We start from the raw sequence: 20,699 nt of genomic DNA, 5'->3' as shown, positions 1-20,699 counted from the left end.
TCCATTTCCGTCACCTCCCTCCCCTTTCTAGATCTTTCTGTCTCTATCTCTGGAGACAGCTTATCTACTGATGTCTACTATAAGCCTACTGACTCTCACAGCTATCTGGACTATTCCTCTTCTCAACCTGTCTCTTGCAAAAATGCCATCCCCTTCTCGCAATTCCTCCATCTCCACCGCATCTGCTCTCAGGTTGAGGCTTTTCATTCCAGGATGAGGGAGATGTCCTCCTTTTTTAAAGAAAGGGGGTTCCCTCCCTCCACCATCAACTCTGCTCTCAGACGCATCTCCCACATTTCACGCACATCTGCTCTCACGCCATCCTCCCGCCACCCCATCAGGAATAGGGTTCCCCTGGTCCTCATCCACCACCCCACCAGCCTCTGGGTCCAACATATTATTCTCCATAACTTCCGCCACCTCCAATGGGATCCCACCACTAAGCACATCTTTCCCTCCCCCCCTCTGCATTCTGCAGGGATCGCTCCCTACGCGACTCCCTTGTCCATTCGTCCCCCTGCATCCCTCCCCACCAATCTCCCTCCTGGCACTTATAGTAAGCGGAACAAGTGCTACACATGCCCTTACACTTCTTCCCTTACCACCATTCAGAGCCCCAGACAGTACTTCCAGGTGAGGCGACACTTCACCTGTGAGTCGGCTGGGGTGATATACTGCGTCCGATGCTCCCGAAGTGGCCTTCTATATATTGGTGAGACCCGACGCAGACTGGGAGATCGTTTCACTGAACACCTACACTCTGTCTGCCAGAGAAAGCAGGATCTCCCAGTGGCCACACATTTTAATTCCACGTCCCATCCCATTCTTCAAGGAAAGGATGCTTGAAGTACAGGAGACCCCGGGAGATGTGCTTCTCGTAAACAGGTTCTCCCTCTTGGAAGCTGTCGGGGCAGAAAACAGTGCCAGTCTGAGAGGCGGACGGGTCTGCGAATCAACAATTGGTGCTGAGGCAAAGCCGAGGAGACAGACGTCAGGCAGAGCCGTGGTAGGAGGAGACTCCATAGTGAGAGGTACAGAAAGCGGTTTCTGTGGCAACAGGCGAGATTTAAGGATGGTGTGTTGCCTCCCTGGTGTCAGGATCCAGGATGTCACGGACTGACTGCAGGGAATTCTCAAGAGTGAAGGTGAGCATCCGGAAGTGGTGGTGCATGTCGGCACGAATGACGTGGGGAAGAAGAGGAAAGACATTCTACAGCGTGACTTCAGAGAACTCGGAAGAAGGCTGAAAAGCAGGACTTCCAGGGTGGTTATCTCCGGTTTGCTTCCAGTTCCCCTTGCTGGAGTGGTCAAGAACAGGGAGATAATGGATCTGAATGTGTGGCTGAGGAACTGGTGCAGGAAGCAAGGATTTATATTCTTGTACCACTGGGGTATGTTTCAGGGTAAGGACGAATTGTACAAAAGGGACGGGTTGCACCTTAATAAGTGGGGCACCAGCATTCTGGCAGCCAGGTTTGCCTCTGCAACACGGGTGTGTTTAAACTAAGTCGTGGGGAGAGGGGACGAACTGGAAACGTAAGGATGGAGATAAAGGGAAAGTGAGAATAAGAAAAGTTAAGAATGACAGCAGAATCAACAGAGCAGAAAGCTCAAGAAGGGATCGTACACTATGGCCAAGTGAAATAGGAATTGATATGGGAGGTGAGGGGAGTAATGAATTAAAAGTATTGTATATGAATGCACGGAGTATAAGAAATAAAGTGGATGAGCTTGAGGCACAGCTGGAAATTGGTAAGTGTGATGTTGTGGGAATAACAGAGACATGGCTTCACGTGGACAGGGCCTGGGAAACGAATATTCAAGGGTATACGTCCTATCGAAAGGACAGGCAGGTTGGCAGAGGGGGTGGGGTGGCTCTGTTGGTGAGAAATGACATTCAGTCCCTTGCGAGGGGGGACATAGAATCAGGAGACGTAGAGTCAGTATGGATAGAACTGAGAACTTCTAAGGGTAGAAAGACCCTAATGGGAGTTATCTACAGGCCCCCAAACAGTAGTCTGGATGTAGGGTGTAAGTTGAGTCAGTAGTTAAAATTGGCATGTCGCAAAGGTAATGCTACAGTTGTTATGGGGGATTTCAACATGCAGGTAGACTGGAGGAATCAGGTTAGTACTGGACCCCAAGAAAGGGAGTTTGTAGAGTCCCTCCGAGATGGATTCTTAAAACAGCTTGTACTGGAGCCTACCAGAGAGAACGCAATTCTAGATTTAGTGTCGTGCAATGAACCGGATTTGATCAGGGACCTCGAGGTAAAGGAGCCATTAGGAGGTAGTGACCATAATATGATAAGTTTTGATCTACAATTTGAGAGGGAGAAGGGAAACTCAGAAGTGTCAGTATTACAGTTGAACAAAGGGAACTATGGTGCTATGAGGAAGGAGCTGGCCAAAGTTCAGTGGAACAATACCCTAGCAGGGATAACAGTGGAACAGCAATGGCAAGTGTTTCTGGGAATAATGTGGAAGGTACAGGATCAGTTCATTCCAAAGAGGAAGAAAGATCCTAAGGGGAGTATGGGGAGGCCGTGGCTGACAAGGGAAGTAATGGACAGTATAAAAATAAAAGAGAAGAAGTATAACATAGCAAAGACGAGTGGGAAGCCGGAGGATTGGGAAACTTTTAAAGAGCAACAGAAGGTAGCTAAAAGGCAATACGCGGAAAAAAAATGAGGTATGAAGGTAAACTAGCCAAGAATATAAAGGAGGATAGTAAAAGCTTCTTTAGGTATGTGAAAAGGGAAAAAATAGTTAAGACCAAGATTGGGCCCTTGAAGACAGAAGCGGGTGAATTTATTATGGGGAACAAGGAAATGGCAGACGAGTTGAACAGGTACTTTGGATCTGTCTTCACTAGGGAAGACACAAACAATCTCCCAGATGTAATAGTGGCCAAAGGACCTAGGGTAATGGATGAATTGAAGGAAATTTATCTTAGGCAGGAAATGGTGTTGGATAGACTGTTGGGTCTGAAGGCTGATAAGTCCCTGGGACCTGATGGTCTGCATCCCAGGGTACTTAAGGAGGTGGCTTTAGAAATCGTGGATGCATTGGTAATCATTTTCCAATGTTCTATAGATTCAGGATCAGTTCCTGTGGATTGGAGGGTGGCTAATGTTGTCCCTTTCTTTAAGAAGAGAGGAAGAGAGAAAACAGGGAATTATAGACCGGTTAGCCTGACGTCGGTGGTGGGAAAGATGCTGGAGTCAATTATAAAAGATGAAATTACGACACATCTGGATAGCAGTAACAGGATTGGTCCGAGTCAGCATGGATTTATGAAGAGGAAATCGTGCTTGACTAATCTTCTGGAATTTTTTGAGGATGTAACTATGAAAATGGACAAGGGAGAGCCAGTGGATGTAGTGTACCTGGACTTTCAGAAAGCCTTTGATAAAGTCCCAAATAGGAGATTAGTGGGCAAAATTAGGGCACATGGTATTGGGGGCAGAGTACTGACATGGATTGAAAATTGGCTGGCTGACAGAAAACAAAGAGTAGAGATTAACGGGTCCTTTTCGGAATGGCAGGCGGTGACCAGTGGGGTACTGCAGGGTTCAGTGCTGGGACCGCAGCTGTTTACAAAATATATTAATGATTTAGATGAGGGAATTAAAAGTAACATTAGCACATTTGCCGATGACACAAAGCTGGGTGGCAGTGTGAAATGTGAGGAGGATGTTATGAGAATGCAGGGTGACTTGGACAGGCTGGGTGAGTGGGCAGATGCAGTTTAATGTGAATAAATGTGAGGTTATCCACTTTGGTGGTAAGAACGGGAAGGCAGATTATTATCTAAATGGAGTCAAGTTAGGAAAAGGGGAAGCACAATGAGATCTAGGTGTTCTTGTACATCAGTCACTGAAAGCAAGCATGCAAGTGCAGCAGGCAGTGAAGAAAGCTAATGGCATGCTGGTCTTCATAACAAGGGGAATTGAGTATAAGAGCAAAGAGGTCCTTCTGCAGCTGTACAGGGCCCTGGTGAGACCACACCTGGAGTACTGTGTGCAGTTTTGGTCTCCAAATTTGAGGTAGGACATTCTTGCTATTGAGGGAGTGCAGCGTAGGTTCACAAGGTTAATTCCCGGGATGGCGGGACTGTCTTATGTCGAAAGATTGGAGTGACTGGGCTTGTATACTCTGGAATTTAGAAGGCTGAGAGGGGATTTTATTGAAACATATAAGATTATTAAGGGATTGGACACGTTGCAAGCAGGAAGCATGTTCCCGCTGATGGGTGAGTCCAGAACCAGAGGCTACAGTTTAAGAATTAGGGGTAGGCCATTTAGAACGGAGTTGAGGAAAAACTTTTTCACCCAGACAGTGGTGGATATATGGAATGCTCTGCCCCAGAAGGCTGTGGAGGCCAAGTCTCTGGATGCTTTCAAAAAAGAGATGGATAGAGCTCTTAAAGATAGAGGAATCACAGGTTATGGGGATAAGGCAGGAACTGGATACTGATTGTGGACGATCAGCCATGATCATAGTGAATGGCGGTGTTGGCTCGAAGGACTGAATGGCCTACTCCTGCACCTACTGTCTATTCTCTATTGATATGTCGATCCACGGTCTCCTCTAAAGATGAAGCCTCATTCAGGTTGGAGGAACAACACCTTATATTCCGTCTGGGTAGCCTCCAACCTGATGGCATGAACATTGACTTCTCAGACTTACGCTAATGCCCCACCTCCCCCTCGTACCCCATCTGTTATTTATTTATATACATACATTCTTTCTCTCTCTCTCCTTTTTCTCCCTCTGTCCCTCTGACTATACCCCTTGCCCGTCCTCTGGGTTTCCCCCCCCTCCTCCTTTTCCTTCTCACTGGGCCTCCTGTCCCATGATCCTCTCATATCCCTTTTGCCAATCACCTGTCCAGCTCTCGGCTCCATCCCTCCGCCTCCTGTCTTCTCCTATCATTTTGGATCTCCCCTCTCCCTCCCACTTTCAAATCTCTTACTAGCTCTTCTTTCAGTTAGTCCTGACGAAAGGTCTCAGCCTGAAACATCGACTGTACCTCTTCCTAGAGATGCTGCCTGGCCTGCTGCGTTCACCAGCAACTTTGATGTGTGTAGCTTGAATTTCCAGCATCTGCAGAATACCTCGTGTTTGCGAGCAAAAATTACTGGTGAGTTAGAGGACTGTGCAGCTTTTAAAAACTAACAGAAGGCAATTAGGAAAACCATAACGGGAGAAAAGATAAAATATAAAGGTAAGTTAGCCAATAATTCAAAAGAGGATACAAAAAGTTTTTCTCAGGTATATAAGGAGTAAAAGAGAGGCAATAGTGGGTATTGAACTGCTGGGAAATGATGTTGGAGAAATAGGAGTGGGGCACAAAGAAATGTTGAATAAACTTAAGAAGTATTCTATGTCAGTCTTCACTGTGGAAGACATGAGAGAATGCCAGAAATGTGAGAGTATCAGGGGATAGAAGTATTGTTGCTATTACTAAGGAGAAGGTGCCCGTGAAGCTGCAAATTCTGAAGGTAGATAAGTCACCTGGACCAGATGGACTACACACAGGGTTCTAAAAGAGGTGGCTGAAGAGATTGTGGAAGCATCAGCAATAATTTTTCCACATTTACAAATTCTGGATTGGTTTTGGAGGGCTGGAAAATAGCAAGTGTGACTCTACTCTTTGAGAAGGGTGGGAGGCAGAAGAAAGGAAATTATAGGGCACTTACCCTGACTTTGGTGGCTTGGAAGATATTAGAGTCCATTATTAAGTATGTTTCAGGGTACTTGGAGGCACATGATAAAAGAAGCCAAAATCAGCTTGGTTTCCCAAAGGGGAAATCTTGCCTGTCAAATTTGTTGGTATTCTTTGAGGAAAGAAAAAGCAGGATAGACAAAGGAGAACCACGCATGTGGTGAATCTGGATTTTTACAAAGCCTTTGACAAGGTCTCACACATGAGGCTGCTTAGCAAGGTAAGTGTTCATGGTATTACAGAAAAGATACTAGCAAAGATAGAGCATTGGCTGACTGGCAGGAAGTAAAGAGTGGGAATAAAGGGGGCTTTTTCTGCGAGGCTGCCAGTGACTGGTAGTGATCTGCAGCGGCCAGTTTTGGGACTGCTTTGTTTCACATTTTATGTCAGTGACTTGGGTGACAGAATTGATGACTTTGTGGCCAAGTTTGTGGATGATACAAAAATAGGTGGAGGGGCAGGTAGTGTTGAAGGACTAAGACAGGTTGGGAGCATGGGCAAAGAAGTGGCTGATGGAATACAGTGTATGGTCATGCATTTTTGTAGAAGGAATAAAGTGCAGACTATTTTAAAAATGGAGGGAAAATTCATAAATCTGAGGTGCAAAGGGATTTGAGAATCCCTGTGCAGGATTCATTAAAAATTAACTTGCAGGTTGAGCCGGTGGTGAGGAAGGCAAATGTAATGTCAGAATCAGAATCAGGTTTATTATCATCGGTATGTGTCACAAAATTTGTTAACTTAGCAGCAGCAGTTCAATGCAATACATAATTGCATTGAAGCCTACCGGTCAACCCCACAGCCTACCGGTCAACCTCGACGCTTTGCAATTCGCCTACCGGAGCAACAGGTCAACAGCAGATGCCATCTCTCTGGCCCTACATTCCTCCTTAGAACACCTGGAGAATAAAGACGCATACATAAAGCTCCTTTTCATTGACTACAGCTCTGCCTTTAATACCGTCATTCCAAATTGGCACTCAGATCTGCAGCTGGATCTTCAACTTCTTCACAGACAGGACCCAGGCTGTAAATATAGGGGACAAGCTCTCCTCTACAATCACTCTGAGCACTGGTGCCCCACAAGGCTGTGTACTCAGCCCCCTGCTGTACTCACTGTACACCCATGATTGTGTAGCCAAGTTTCCATCAAACTCAATATATAAGTTTGCTGATGACACAACAATTGTAGGCCGTATCTCGGGTAATGATGAGTTTGAGTACAGAGAGGAAATTAAGAACCTGGTGGCATGGTGCGAAGAAAATAACCTATCCCTCAACGTCAGCAAGATGAAGGAATTGGTTGTTGACTTCAGAAGGAGTAGCGGACCACACGACCCAATTTACATCGGTGATGCGCAAGTGGAACAGGTCAAAAGCTTTAAGTTCCTAGGGGTCAATATCACAACTGACCTGACTTGGTCCAACCAAGCAGAGTTCACTGCCAAGAAGGCCCACCAGCGCCTCTACTTCCTGAGAAAACTAAAGAACTTTGGCCTGTCCCCTAAAACCCTCACTAATTTTTATAGATGCACTGTAGAAAGCATTCTTCTAGGGTGCATCACAACCTGGTATGGAAGTTGTCCTGTCCAAGACCGAAAGAAGCTGCAGAAGATCGTGAACACGGCGCAGCACATCACACAAACCAATCTTCCGTCCGTGGACTCACTTTACACCGCATGCTGTTGGAATAGTGTTGCTAGGATAATCAAGGACACGACCCACCCAGCCAACACACTTTTCGTCCCTCTTCCCTCCGGGAGAAGGTTCAGGAGCTTGAAGACTCGTACGGCCAGGTTTGGGAACAGCTTCTTTCCAACTGTGATAAGACTGCTGAGCGGATCCTGACCTGGATCTGGGCCGTACCCTCCAAATATCTCGACCTGCCGCTCAGTTTTTTTTGCACTATCTTACTTCCCATTTTTCTATTTTCTATTTATGATTTATAATTTAAATTTTTAATATTTACTAATTTTAACTATTTTTAATATTTTTAATATTTGTAATTCAGGGAGTGTGAAGCGCAGAATCAATTATCGCTGTGATGATTGTACGTTCTAGTACCAATTGTTTGGCGAAAATAATGTATAAAGTATAATACAGAAGAAAAAAAATAATAATAAATCAGTAAATCAATTACAGTATATGCATATTGAATACATTAAAATCATGCAAAAAAACAGAAATAATATATATTAAATCCGTCTACAATCAGCATTGTTTCTGTCAGTTTTAAGCAGCGGTAGTTTGTTGAAATGCATTAAGACATCTTTGTTGACTGTACTAACATTGAAAGCAGTTGTGCTTTTCAGCTGTATCAGGCTGAAATGAGAATATTTAATCATATCCATTGAGAGTTCAGCTGCTACACGAGTCGCCCTCCAGTATCGATTTTGAGAGGACTAGAATATAAAAGCAAGGATGTAATGCTGAGGCTTTATCACACACTGCTGATGCCCCACTTGGAGTATTGTGAGCAGTTTTGAGCTCCTTATTTAAGAAAGGATGTGCTGACATTGGAGAGGGTTCAGAGGAGATTCTCAAAAATGATTCTGAGAATGATAGGCTTATCATATGAGGAGCATTTGATAGCTCTGGGCCTCGACTCACTGGAATTTAAAAAGAATGAGGGGTCTCATTGAAACCTATTGAATGTCGAAAGGCGTAGATAGAGTGGATGTGGAGAGGATGTTTTGTATAAGTGGGGGAATCTATGATAAGATGCCACAGCTGCAGAATAGAGGGACGTCCATTTTGAAGGGAGATGAGGAAGAATTTCTTTAGCCAGAGGGTGGTGAATCTGTGGAATTCAATGCCACAGACAGCTGTGGAGGCCAAGTCATTGGGTGTACTTAAGGTGGAGGTTTATAAATTCTTGATAAGTCAGGGTGTGAAAGGGTAAGGGAGAAGGCAGGAGAATGGGATTGAGAGGGAAATGGATCAGCCATGAGCAAATTGCAGAGCAGACACAGTGGCCCGAATGGCCTAATTCAGCTCTTAAGTCTTATGGTCATAAACAATATTTATATTCCAAAAACAGTAAACAATAATTCACAATGAGCTACGAGAGGAGGTGGTGGGCGCAGGAACTCACAACAACAACACTCCCCAGTTCCCTAGCATTTATTGTGTCCATCCTGTCCTGGTTTGACTTCTCAAATGAAGTCATTGATTTATACAGCACAGAAGTAGGCCCTTTGGTTCAGTTCATCCCTGCCGACCAAGTTACACACCTGATTTGACTTTGGCCTCTGTCTCAAGCTTTCTTATTGATGTACCTGGCCAAATGTGTTTCAAATACAGTATTGAAAATACATGCACCTTAACAACATCCTCTGGAAGCCTATTCCACATACACCATCAATAGTGTGAAAGAGTTGTTTCTCAGGTCCCGTAAAAACTTTATCCTCTGCCAATACATTAATGCTCTTTATTTTTGGAATTTCCCACCCTGGGGGCAAAGGACTGTGACCACCTGCACTATCTCCACCCCTCGCAGTTATATAAACCTCTTCAAAGTCTCCCCTTAGCCTCCTGCACCCCAGGGAAAACAGACCCATTCTATCCAGTCTCTCCATGTAACTCAAACCTTCCAGTCACATCCTTGTCAATCATTCCTACTCCCTTTTCAGATGAAATACATCTTTCCCACGGCTCAGTGACCAAAACTGCACACAGTCCAGCAAGTGCAGTCTCACCAACATCTTGTACAGTTGTAACATGATATCCAAGGTATTAAACTCAATGCTCTGTCTGATGAAGGCAAACACACTGAATGTCTTCTTCACCACCCTATCTACCTGTATCACCATTCTGTCCCTGTTTTACAACACTCAGAGCCCTGCCTGCCATTTGCTATGTAGCCCTGCCCTGAATTAAATGACCAAAATTCCTCATCATGCACTTGTCTCAGTTCAATCCCATCTGTCATTTCCTAACCCACATTCCTAATTGGTCTATATCTCATTGTACACTTGGATAACCTTCTTCACTGTCCAGTAGACCACCCAATTTTGGTGTTATCTACGACATTATTAATCAGATCATTTACATTGTCATCCACACCATCAGTGCCTGTGACAAACAACAGAGCACAGATTCCTACAGCCCACCACTGGTCACGGGCCTCCAATTCGATAAAGGGAAGTGAGGATGCAAATCATCCACAGATGTTGGAGAGTAGACATTTCAGAGGGTCACGGGGAGTGGAGGATGTTACACAGTGTGATGCTACAAGGGCATCTATATTTATGTAAGCTCCTCTTGATTTAATATCATTTTTCAAATGCACCCCTCATCTACCTGTGTTCCAGAACAGTCCCAGCCTATCCAGTCTCTCCTTATAACTCGAGTTTTCCAATCCTAGTAACATCCTTGCAAATGTATTCTGCACCCTTTCCAGCTGAATCACATTGGTCCTTGAGGTGAGGGGACCAAAACTGCACAATACCCCAAGTGCAATCTTACCAACATCTTGTACAGTTCAAAGTTAATTTTTTTGTCCAAGTATGTATATGTCACCAGATAATACCCTGAGCTTCATTTCCTTACAGCCATTCACAGTAGAACAAAGAAATAGAATAACATCAATGAAAAACTACACATAAAGACTAACAAATCATGCAAATACAAAAAAAAACAAGTAATAATAATACTACTGTGAACATGAATTGTAGAGTCCTTGAAAATGTGTCCACATTAGTTCAGGAGCCTGACTGTTGAAGGGTAATAGCTGTTCCTGAAACCAGTGGCGTGGGACATAAGGCCACCGTACCTCCTTCCTCATAGTAACAGTGAGAAGAGAGCAGTCCTGGGTGGTGTAGGTCCTTGATGATGGATGCTGCTTTCCTATAACAGTGCTCCATGTAGATGTGCTCAATTGAGGAGAGGGCTTTGCCCATGATGGACTGGGCTGTATCTATTACATTGTAGGATTTTCCACTCAAGGGCACTGGTGTTCCCATACTAGACGGTGATGCAACCAGTCAATATACTCTCCACCACACATTTATAGACATTTGTCAAGGTTTTAGATGTCTTGCTGAATTTCCGCAAACTCCTAAGGAAGTAGAGGTGCTACATTGCTTTCTTCATAATGGCACTTAAGTGCTGGGCCCAGGACAGCTCCTCTGAAATGATAATATATAGGAACGTAGTCTAAAAGTCAAGTTAGGCCTCCTCTGGAGTATTGTCCAGGCCTCCTTTGGAATAGACACTAAAAGACTAGTTAGGCTTCATCTGGAGTAGAGTCTAGGTCTCCTGTGGAGTAGAGTCTAAAAGTATAGTTATGTTGCATCTGGAATAGAGTCTAAAAGTCCAGTTAGGCCTCATCTGGAGTAGTGTCTAGGCCTCCTCTGGAGAAGAGTCTAAAACTCTAGTTAGGCCTCCACTGAAATACATTCTAAAAGTCTAGTTAGGCCTCCTCTGGAATGGAGTGCAAAAGTCTAGTTAGCCCTCCTCTGGAGTACTGTTTGGGCCTCAACTGGAATAGAATCTTTAAGACTAGTTAGGCCTCCTCTGAAAAAGAGTCTAAAAGTCCAGTTAGGCCTCCTCTGGAATAGTGTAAACGTCCAGTTAGGCCTCCTCTGGAGTAGAGTCTAGGCCTCCTCTGGAATAGTGTAAAAGTCCAGTTAGGCCTCCTCTGGAGAAAAGTCTAGGCCTCCTCTGGAATAGTGTAAAAGCCTAGTTAGGCCTCCTCTGGAATGGTGTAAAAGTCCAGTTAGGCCTCCTCTGGAGAAGAGTCTAGGCCTCCTCTGGAATAGTGTAAAAGCCTAGTTAGGCCTCCTCTGGAGTACAGTCTAGGCCTCCTCTGGAATAGTGTAAAAGTCTAGTTAGGCCTCCTCTGGAATAGTGTAAAAGTCTAGTTAGGCCGCCTCTGGAGTAGAGTCTAGGCCTCCTCTGGAATAGTGTAAAAGTCTAGTTAGGCCTCCTCTAGAATACTACATTCAATTCTGGTGGCTGCATTATAGGAAAGATTTGAAGGCTTTGGAAAGGGTTCAGACTGCATTTACCAGGATGTTGCCTGGATTAGAGGCATGTGCTATAAGTAGAATTTAGACAAACTTGATTGTTTTCTCTGGGGAGGTGGAGCTTCAAGGAGATCTGCCAGAGTTTATTAGATTATGTAGGAAGCATGGACAGAGCAGACAACCAATTTCCCCAGCGACAAAATATCTAATATGACCGGACAAGCATTTAAGATGTGTATGGGAAAAGTTTAAGTGTATGGTTCAGGGCAAATATTTTACATGGAGAGTGGAGACTAGACACCTGAAATGTACTGCCATGGTTTGTGGTGAGGATTAGTATAATACAGGCATCTAAGATGTTGTACATGGATGTGCAGAGAATGGAGGCATAACACCATTGTGTATGGAATAAAAATTAGTTTAGTTCAACATTTAATTACTAGTTTAATTAGTACAGCATAACATTGTGGGCAGAAGGGCCTGTGCACTGCAGTTCTATGTAGACAAATAAGTTTCAAGGGCCATGTTGAGATAAATTTGACAGATCAAGGTTCATCTTTTAACCTACAAGAGATCCATTGAACAGAAGTTGTCCTTGAGCCTGGTGGTGTGTATTCTAAATCCTTTTTTAAACTTTTGCCCAATGGAAGTGGGAGGAAGAGAGAATGATGGAGGTGGGAGGGATCTTTGATTATCATGACTGCTTCCTGGGGCAGCGGAAAATGCAGCTGGAGTCAATGGAAGGGAGGCTCATTTATGTGATAGACTGGGCTGTATTAACAAAGTTCTCTGATATGACTTCACAAATTACCACACCTCACTCATCTGTATTAAACATCATTTAACATTCCTCAGCTGATTTACACAATTGGCCAATACTCCCTTGTAATTTCTGATCCCTTCTTCAGTCTCTCTGCTAGTTTAATTTAGTAATGGCAAAGGATAGGTCAGCTTCACTGGTTAGGGCTGTGAACTGCAGCAGGGTCATGCTGGTGGTATTCGGAACTAGACAAGGTCAATTTGAAGAGACTGTATGAAAGATAAGGAATGAATGGCAAGTGGGAAGTGTTTATAAGTGTCCAAGAACAGAATGTTTGGGTGAAAGGAAACCTGGCAAGTTTTGGCATCCTTGGCTAATGAGAGAGAATGAAGTTAAGGTCAAGACAAAAAGGAAATATACATTTCATTTAGGAGGTTAGCATCATTTGGTAACTATTAGAAGATGAAGGAGGGAAACCAGGGGCAAAGAGAGGGTTTGAGGTGGACCTGGCAGGTTAAGGAATCTCCCAAGAGGTTCTTCAACTACAGGGGTGGCTAGGGAGAGATTAGGTTTCCTTAGGGATCAGCACTGCTGTCAAGATCATCAACTGCAGGAGGTGGGTGGGATTTGTAATGAATATTTCTCCTCAATGTTTACCAAGGAGAAAATTATAGCTCAAGAGATAAAAGAAACAAGTGGCGCTTTTGTAGAACATTCATATTACCAAGGAGGAGGTATTTGCAGCCTTAAGCACATTAAGATGGGTAAAAGCCCAGGGCCTGACAGGCTTCCTTGGACTTTGTGGGAGGATAGAGAGGAAATTATGGAGCCCTTGTGGAGACACTTGCTTCATCATTAGCCACTGCTGAAGTTGCTGAAGACCAGAATGTGCTATTGTCATTCAATTGTTTAAACAGTGCAGCAAGGATAAGCCAGGGAACGACAGGCTACTCAGACTGACATCAGGGGTGGGGAAGTTACTGGAGGGGATTGTGAGGACAGAATCTACCAGTATTTGGGCAGATGGAGTCTGATTGTGAGGAGTTGGCATAGCTTTGTGTGTGTGAGGAATCGAGGCTGGGGACTTGTGATGTGCCACGGGTGTCAGTGTTGGCACCCTTGTTATTCTTTTTTTTTAATATACATGTCATATTACAAAAACACAAGATTTGTGGAAGACACAAAATAAGGAGGTATTCTTGATAGTGAAGATGATTACAAGGAGATCTTGCTCAGTTACTGAAGTGTAACTGAGAATTGACAAACGGATTACAATTCAGATTATGTATTTTGGAAAGTCAGACCAAGGTAGGGTTTATACATGGAATGGTGGGGAACTCGGGAGTGTCACGGGAAAGAGGGATTGAGGAGTACAAGAGCATTGCTCATTGTAAGTGGCGTCACTGGCAGACCGGGACGTGAAAGACGTGTTTAGCATCAGTCAATCGGGGCATTTAATCCGGGAGTTGCGACGTTATACCGACAATTTATCTGCGCTTTGCTGCTCTATGACTCTACCGCCTAGCTTAGTGTCATCTTCAAACTTTCCATCGGTGTGTTGTACACTCTCATCCAAATCCTTTATATGACTGATGAAAAGCAATGGGACCGGCGCCGATCCCTGTGACTCGTCACTCCTCACTGATCTCCAGTCCCGTAAACAACCTTCGACCATCACCCCCGTCTCCTAACATCAAGCCGAGTATCTATCCACTTCTACCTCTCCCTGGATTCCCGTGTCATCTAACCTTCCAGACTGCAGTTCCATGGGGACTTTGTCTAATTTATGTTTCATTGATGCTTTTCTTGTGATGATATAATACGATGTGGCTGTGATACACTCACCAAATCTCTGGGTTACCTCTTCAAGGAACTAGAACAGATTTGTGAGATTAACCGAGAAATTGAAGAAAAAAGTAGGCAGGTCAATTATACAGAATATTGCTGATCACTGCAAAGGGTCTTCGTCTCCTTTCGAAATGAAAATGTAGCCCATGTAAAGAGGAGATGAATCCAACCGAAACCAAGGGATCAGGGTGGGTGAGGAGCGCCGGCCTCGGGGTGTTACTGAGCTGGGAATCTACAAATAACACGCGATAATCCGGAGAGCAGGTCGAGCGGAGAGGAAAACCTGCGCTGGGAACGGTGCACCGGGCCAACAGTTGGTGCTGTGAATGTACAGATCTGAACGGTGTGTCAGGGAGAGTGTGCTAACAGGCCTGACGGCTTAGACTGGTATCACTGTGTTTGTGAGTCCGGTCACATCGCTGGATTTTTCATCCCCACCTAGAGAAAATAAAACAATTTGCCTGCTCCGGGATGGCACAGCTCCCCAGCTCAGTCCTTAAGTGGGAATTAACCGCGATTTTTTAGTTGATTTCAATATTTCAGTCGGGAAACAGAGAAAATGTCCCGATCCCGGGGAAGAATGAGGTCAGTGCAGCAGTGAAACGGGTTGATATAGAAACTGCTGCATTTAATTCGGACCAAACTTTCTTTACAGCAGAGAATCCGGCCTCGGGCACAGACAGAGAGCGGTCTGGGTCTTGGGGATGTCCTATTTTAATCGGAATCGGAGAGTTTTTCGGGAGAGAGAAACACAGAGAGACGGAGCGGCCGGGAGCTGACTGCAGGATGTCTCCGCCCCGTCCGCTCGCTGCCTTTAAATTGCTCAGCACCGCCGCCTCTCGCTTCATTTCTCACTCACTTCACAGTTCGAGAGAGTTTGTGCAGAGGTTCCGACCATGACCGAGACCGCAGAAGTGGCCCCACCAGCGGCACCCGCCTCTGCAACCAAGGCTGCCAAGAAGAAGAAGGCGGCCGTCCGGACCAAGTCAACCGGTCCCAAACTGGGCGATCAGATCGACAAGATTGTGGCCGATTGCCGCAGTCAGCGAGGGGTGTCCGTAGCCGCGATAAAGAAGAGTTTGGCCAGCAGCGGCGTCGATGTACAAAAGCTGAAAGGTCAGATCAGGATGGCCATTAAAAGGAAATTGGATAAAGGCACCCTGGTTCACACTAAGGGCGCAGGTGCCTCCGGCTCCTTGAGAGCCGCTAAAAAAGAACATACCGGGAAAGTCGTGAAAAAAGCGAAGAAACCAGCGGCCAAGGCATCTAAGACCAAGAAGGCAGTGACCAAGAAATCTGTGGCCAGGAAAACAGGTGCCAAGAAATCTCCCGCCAAGACCAAAGGGGTTAAGAAAACTGCGGTTAAAAAAGCGGCAGCTAAGAAAACAGCGACCAAGAAGACCGCGCAGAAGCCCAAGAGTCCGAAGAAGGTTGCAGCCCCCAAGGTGGCCAAGAAGTCGGCAAAACCCAAGCCGAAGGCAAAGTCTGTGAAAGCCAAGAAGACAGCGGCCAAAAAGTAAATACAGTAAAGACCCGAAACCAAAGGCTCTTTTAAGAGCCACCCACATTTCCCAGATAAGAGCTGATCCTGAATCGCGCGATTCCAGATCCTGGTCGGTTTAGATGTCAGTGCGAACTGTTTCCCGAAAACCTGGGAACCCCAGTGCCTCGTTGACATTCGGCGATACTGTCCCTTCCCTAGTATCTGAAATAAAATACAGTATCGGATATTCGGACCGAGACTCAATTGGACACGGATGTGTTCCGCTTCGGTCTCCGTTCAAAGGTCGTTTCTTTCTCATTCGACGCCGGGAGATGGTAACACTGGCGGAGAATCCCGGTCTCACAGCTCAAAGCCCAACATGGAAGTTTCAATTCAGGGTTAAGGTGACTAAACTGCTAAACTATCTGAGGAGAGGGATGAAACATAATAGAGAAATTACCGGCTAACACGCTATGAATTTTTGCACTGTTTGTACTTTAACTATTTAATATGCACATATATAGACTTACTGTAATGGATTACTTATTTACTTTTTCCTATATTATGTATTGCATTGTACTGCTGCCGCTAAATTAATAAATTTCACGATATATGCCGGTGATAATGAACCTGATTCTGACTCAATAAAGAACTCGCGCTTCTGAAGGATTGTGCGGAGCGCTGTATTTTAATTCTATGTTCGGATTAAGCGTTGGAAATTAGCGGCTGAAGTAAAATAGGGACGGTGCTGGAAGGTGAGAGGACTCTGCTCTATTACTCCGACACTGTTTCTCTCGGGCAGGTCAGGGCGCTATGTATAAAAAGAGGCAGTGATAATCGGTTTATCTTTGAGCAGCGACTTGGAGCGGGAGGAGAAAGGATTTATTATTTGTTTGTAATTGATGTTTTTATAGACATATCAGTTCAGTGTAGATTCCTGTATTTTTTGCGGCTTTGTTTCTCCCCAAAACAATTTAGTAAATGCAGTAAATAAAATCAATCCCAATTCTTTCTGCATGACCTCCCGTTTCCGGCAGAATTGAAAAATGAGGGAATTAAAAACGATAAATTACATCAAGATGGAATTTGATAATTCACCATTGCATTAATTGTAAGAAACTAGTCACAGTTGCTCTAGAAATTGGCGGGCGATTTGAAATTGACCGGGGATCCAATCTGCTGTCAGATTGGTTGAATTCTGACCCTCAGTCACCAGTTTCCATATTTGGTAACCGGTAATAATCCCCACCCCCACCGCCGGCCATCTTCAAAATGATTAAGAAAAGGCATCCAATCGCACCGCTGGGACCCTATGATGGACATCTCCATTCCAACCAATCAGAGGGAGCTGGGCGGCCCTTCATCAACTCTTTAAAAGCCAGACCCAGCGTCTGCTCTGACACTTCAATCCTGATATTTCAGGCTGTGATCGCACTGCTGAAGGAGAATGGCTCGGACCAAGCAAACAGCGCGTAAATCGACCGGTGGCAAAGCTCCCCGCAAACAACTGGCGACCAAAGCGGCGCGCAAAAGCGCTCCGGCAACAGGCGGAGTGAAGAAGCCCCATCGCTACCGGCCCGGCACCGTGGCTCTGAGGGAGATCCGGCGCTACCAGAAATCCACCGAGTTGCTCATCCGCAAACTGCCCTTCCAGCGCCTGGTGCGCGAAATCGCTCAGGACTTCAAAACCGATCTGCGCTTCCAGAGCTCGGCCGTCATGGCCCTGCAGGAGGCCAGCGAAGCTTACCTGGTGGGGCTCTTTGAGGACACCAACCTGTGCGCTATCCACGCCAAGCGAGTCACCATCATGCCCAAAGACATCCAGCTGGCCCGGCGTATCCGCGGCGAGCGCGCCTAAACCTGACCTCGGCACCAAGCACAACAAAAGGCTCTTTTCAGAGCCACTAATCCGGCAGAGAAAAGGGCTGTCAATTCCTGTTCATTACCCCTTTGTTAATCATGCCATTCCCTTCTGTCCTTTCCCCGTGGGAGTTTTCTTCAATAAGACATTACAGCTTCTCACAAATCCCAGTTGGTTATTGTGGGCAAGTTTCTAGCTATTTGCGGTTGTTACTGTTTTGGAGATGTCCTTTAATAAATGCAGTTCTTAGTGACCAGTCCCATTTCTGGTCGAGTCCATGATATGTTCAGGGGAATACCAAAAGTCTGCAGATGCTGGAATTCCGATTTTTTTCCACCTTGCAAGTTCGCAGTTTGATAAGAGCGACAAGTTCATAACCTTTATACACAGGCCGTCCCCGACCGCTCGATAACCAGAAACATTCGAACTTGTGAATTAAATAACGATCGGGCTGTTACTGTAAAATAAATCTTGATCGAAGTAATGAGTAAATGTGTACTTTTGCAGACTACAGATCAAGAAATAATTTTCGGCGGCATTTTAACATTTTCCGGCCATCCGGGAACCTGACAGTTCCTTTCGGCGCTTTTTTTTCCCCTGCTCTCTGTTCATTGGTGATTAAGGCAGCTCTCTGTCTTACTGCGCTCATCAGAACTGAATGGGAATTTCATCTCCGGACCCTTCATGTAACACCGGTATATTCCTGATCCGATACCGTCCAATCGATGTTCGGAGCGGTTTCAATCCAGCGGTATAATCGTCAATAATTACCCAAAAACCTAATCCACCCGTTTATTTGAACTTTAGTCGCGCAATAAAGAGTTAACATTTCAAAGAGAAGCGCACAGTGAGAGATTGGGAGGTAGAGTCAGAGTGACGGGAAGTGGTGGAGTCAGTCAGAGGGATGGACAGGACAGAGGGCGGCCTCTCATCTTCCACCTCCAGAACCGAACAGAAACCCTGCGCTCCGGATAAACCTGCAGACGTACGCGTCCCATATTGAAGGTCAGTCATCAGACAACATTCTGTTATCTGATGACAAGCAAGTTAATACAGTAGTAAAAGCCAGTTTTCTTCCTGTCTCGTACTATTGCCAAAATCAAGTCGTTTCTCTCTTTCAAAGATCTCGAGAAAGTCATCCACGCCCTTATATCCTCCCGCTTGGACTACTCCAACTCCCTGTATACTGGGATTAGTCAGTCGCCCCTGTCCCGCCTGCAACTGGTCCAGAATGCCGCAGCCGGCCTCCTGACAGGTGCACGGAAGAGGGACAGTATTACTTTTATCCTGGCCTCTCTCCACTGGCTACTAGTACGGTTTAGAATTGATCTTAAGTTTCTCCTGTTTGTTTTTAAAGCCCTAATTGGGCTGGCCCCCTCCTATATCGCAGACCTTCTAACCCCTTATTCTACTTTCAGGTCCCTCAGAATGGGAATGGGATGTGGAATTAAAATGTGTGGCTGCTGGGAGATCCTGCTTTCTCCGGCGGACAGAGCGTATGCCACTGGGAGATCCTGCTTTCTCTAAAGCAGGATCTCCCAGTGGCCACACATTTTAATTCCCCATCCCATTCCCATTCTGACATGTCTCTCCACGGCCTCCTCTACTGTAAAGATGAAGCCACACTCAGGTTGGAGGAACAACAACTTATATTCCGTCTGGGTAGCGTCCAACCTGATGTCATGAACATTGACTTCTCTAACTTCCGCTAATGCCCCACCTCTCCCTCGTATCCCATCCATTACTTATTTATATACACACACATTCTTTCTCTCTCTCTCCTTTTTCTCCCTCTGTCCCTCTCACTATACCCCTTGCCCATCCTCTGGGTTTTCCCCCCTCCCCCTTTTCCTTCTCCCTAGGCCTCCTGTCCCATGATCCTCTCATATCCCTTTTGCCAATCACCTGTCCAGCTTTTGGCTCCATCCCTCCCCATCCTGTCTTCTCCTATTATTTTGGATCTCCCACTACCCCTCCCACTTTCAAATCTCTTACTGGCTCTTCCTTCAGTTAGTCCTGACGAAGGGTCTCGGCCTGAAACGTCGACTGTACCTCTTGCTAGAGATGCTGCCTGGCCTGCTGCGTTCACCAGCAACTTTGATGTGTGTTGCCCCCAACCTAATCACATCATCTGCAAACTTTGCAACACAGCATGAATTCTGTCATCCAAATCAGTAAATAGAACGTAAAAAGTGGTCCTAACAAAGACCCCTGTGGAACACCACTAGTCAACAGCAGCTGACCAGAAAAGGCTCCCTTTATTCACAATCTTTCCCTCTGCCAATCAGCCATTGCTTTATCAATGCTAGAATCTTTAACATAATACCATGGGCTCTTATCTTGTTCAGCTGCCTCATGTGCGGCACCTTGTCAAAGGCTTAAAGAAAATCCAAGTACACAACATCAACCAATTCTTCTCTGTCAATCCCGCTTGTTATTTCTTCAAAGAATTCCAGCAGATCTGTCAGACAAGATTTTCCCTTGAATACAACCTGATGGCTACTGCGTATTTTATCATGTGGCTCCAAGTACCCCAAAACTTTATCCTTAACAATCGTCTCCAATATTTTCCCAACTACTGAAGTCAGATGAACTGGCCTATAATTTTTCTTCTGCCCCTCTTCCCATTTGAAGAGTGGAGTGACATTTGCGATTTTCCAGTCTTTCAGAACCATTCCAGAATCTAACGATTCCTGGAAAAATCTTTGCTAATGCCTCCATAATCTCTTCACTCACCTTTTTCAGAACCCTGGGGTGTACACCATCTGGTCCAGGTGACTTATCTACCTGTCAGTTTCCCAAGAACCTTCTGTCTATTAATGGCAACTTCACACACCTCTGACCCGACACTCAAAATTCTGGCATACCGCTAGTGTCTTCCACAGTGAAGACAGAAGCAAAATACTTAATCAGTTTCTCCACCATTTCCTTTTCCCCCATTACTACCACTTCAACACTGTTTTCCAGCTGTCCGATATCCACTCTCACCTCTCCTTTACATTTTATGTATCTGAAGGAAGTTTTGGTATCCTTTTTAACATTATTGCC

The 20,699-nt window shown here is 45.3% G+C and overlaps 2 protein-coding genes across 2 annotated transcripts; both read left to right on the top strand.

Annotated features, from left to right (window-relative positions):
- The first annotated feature begins 15,166 nt into the window (after positions 1–15,166).
- Positions 15,167–16,419, top strand: LOC140205448 (histone H1-like). Its single transcript, XM_072273054.1, has one exon. It carries the CDS (start codon positions 15,204–15,206, stop codon positions 15,825–15,827), a length of 624 nt encoding a protein of 207 aa, XP_072129155.1. The 5' UTR covers positions 15,167–15,203; the 3' UTR covers positions 15,828–16,419.
- A 444-nt stretch (positions 16,420–16,863) lies between these two features.
- Positions 16,864–18,062, top strand: LOC140205449 (histone H3). The gene has a single exon (XM_072273055.1). It carries the CDS (start codon positions 17,238–17,240, stop codon positions 17,646–17,648), a length of 411 nt encoding a protein of 136 aa, XP_072129156.1. The 5' UTR covers positions 16,864–17,237; the 3' UTR covers positions 17,649–18,062.
- Positions 18,063–20,699: the final 2,637 nt, after the last annotated feature.

This window comes from Mobula birostris, chromosome 11, assembly GCF_030028105.1.
Source record: "Mobula birostris isolate sMobBir1 chromosome 11, sMobBir1.hap1, whole genome shotgun sequence".
Lineage (NCBI taxonomy): Eukaryota > Metazoa > Chordata > Chondrichthyes > Myliobatiformes > Myliobatidae > Mobula > Mobula birostris.
The sequence above is the reverse complement of the archived record's forward strand: the minus strand, read 5'-3'. Positions and strand labels throughout refer to the sequence as shown.

Bases quoted from the DNA above. Each gene is read 5' to 3' on its own strand.
- LOC140205449 (XM_072273055.1), top strand. From the start codon at position 17,238: ATGGCTCGGACCAAGCAAACAGCGCGTAAATCGACCGGTGGCAAAGCT.
- LOC140205448 (XM_072273054.1), top strand. From the start codon at position 15,204: ATGACCGAGACCGCAGAAGTGGCCCCACCAGCGGCACCCGCCTCTGCA.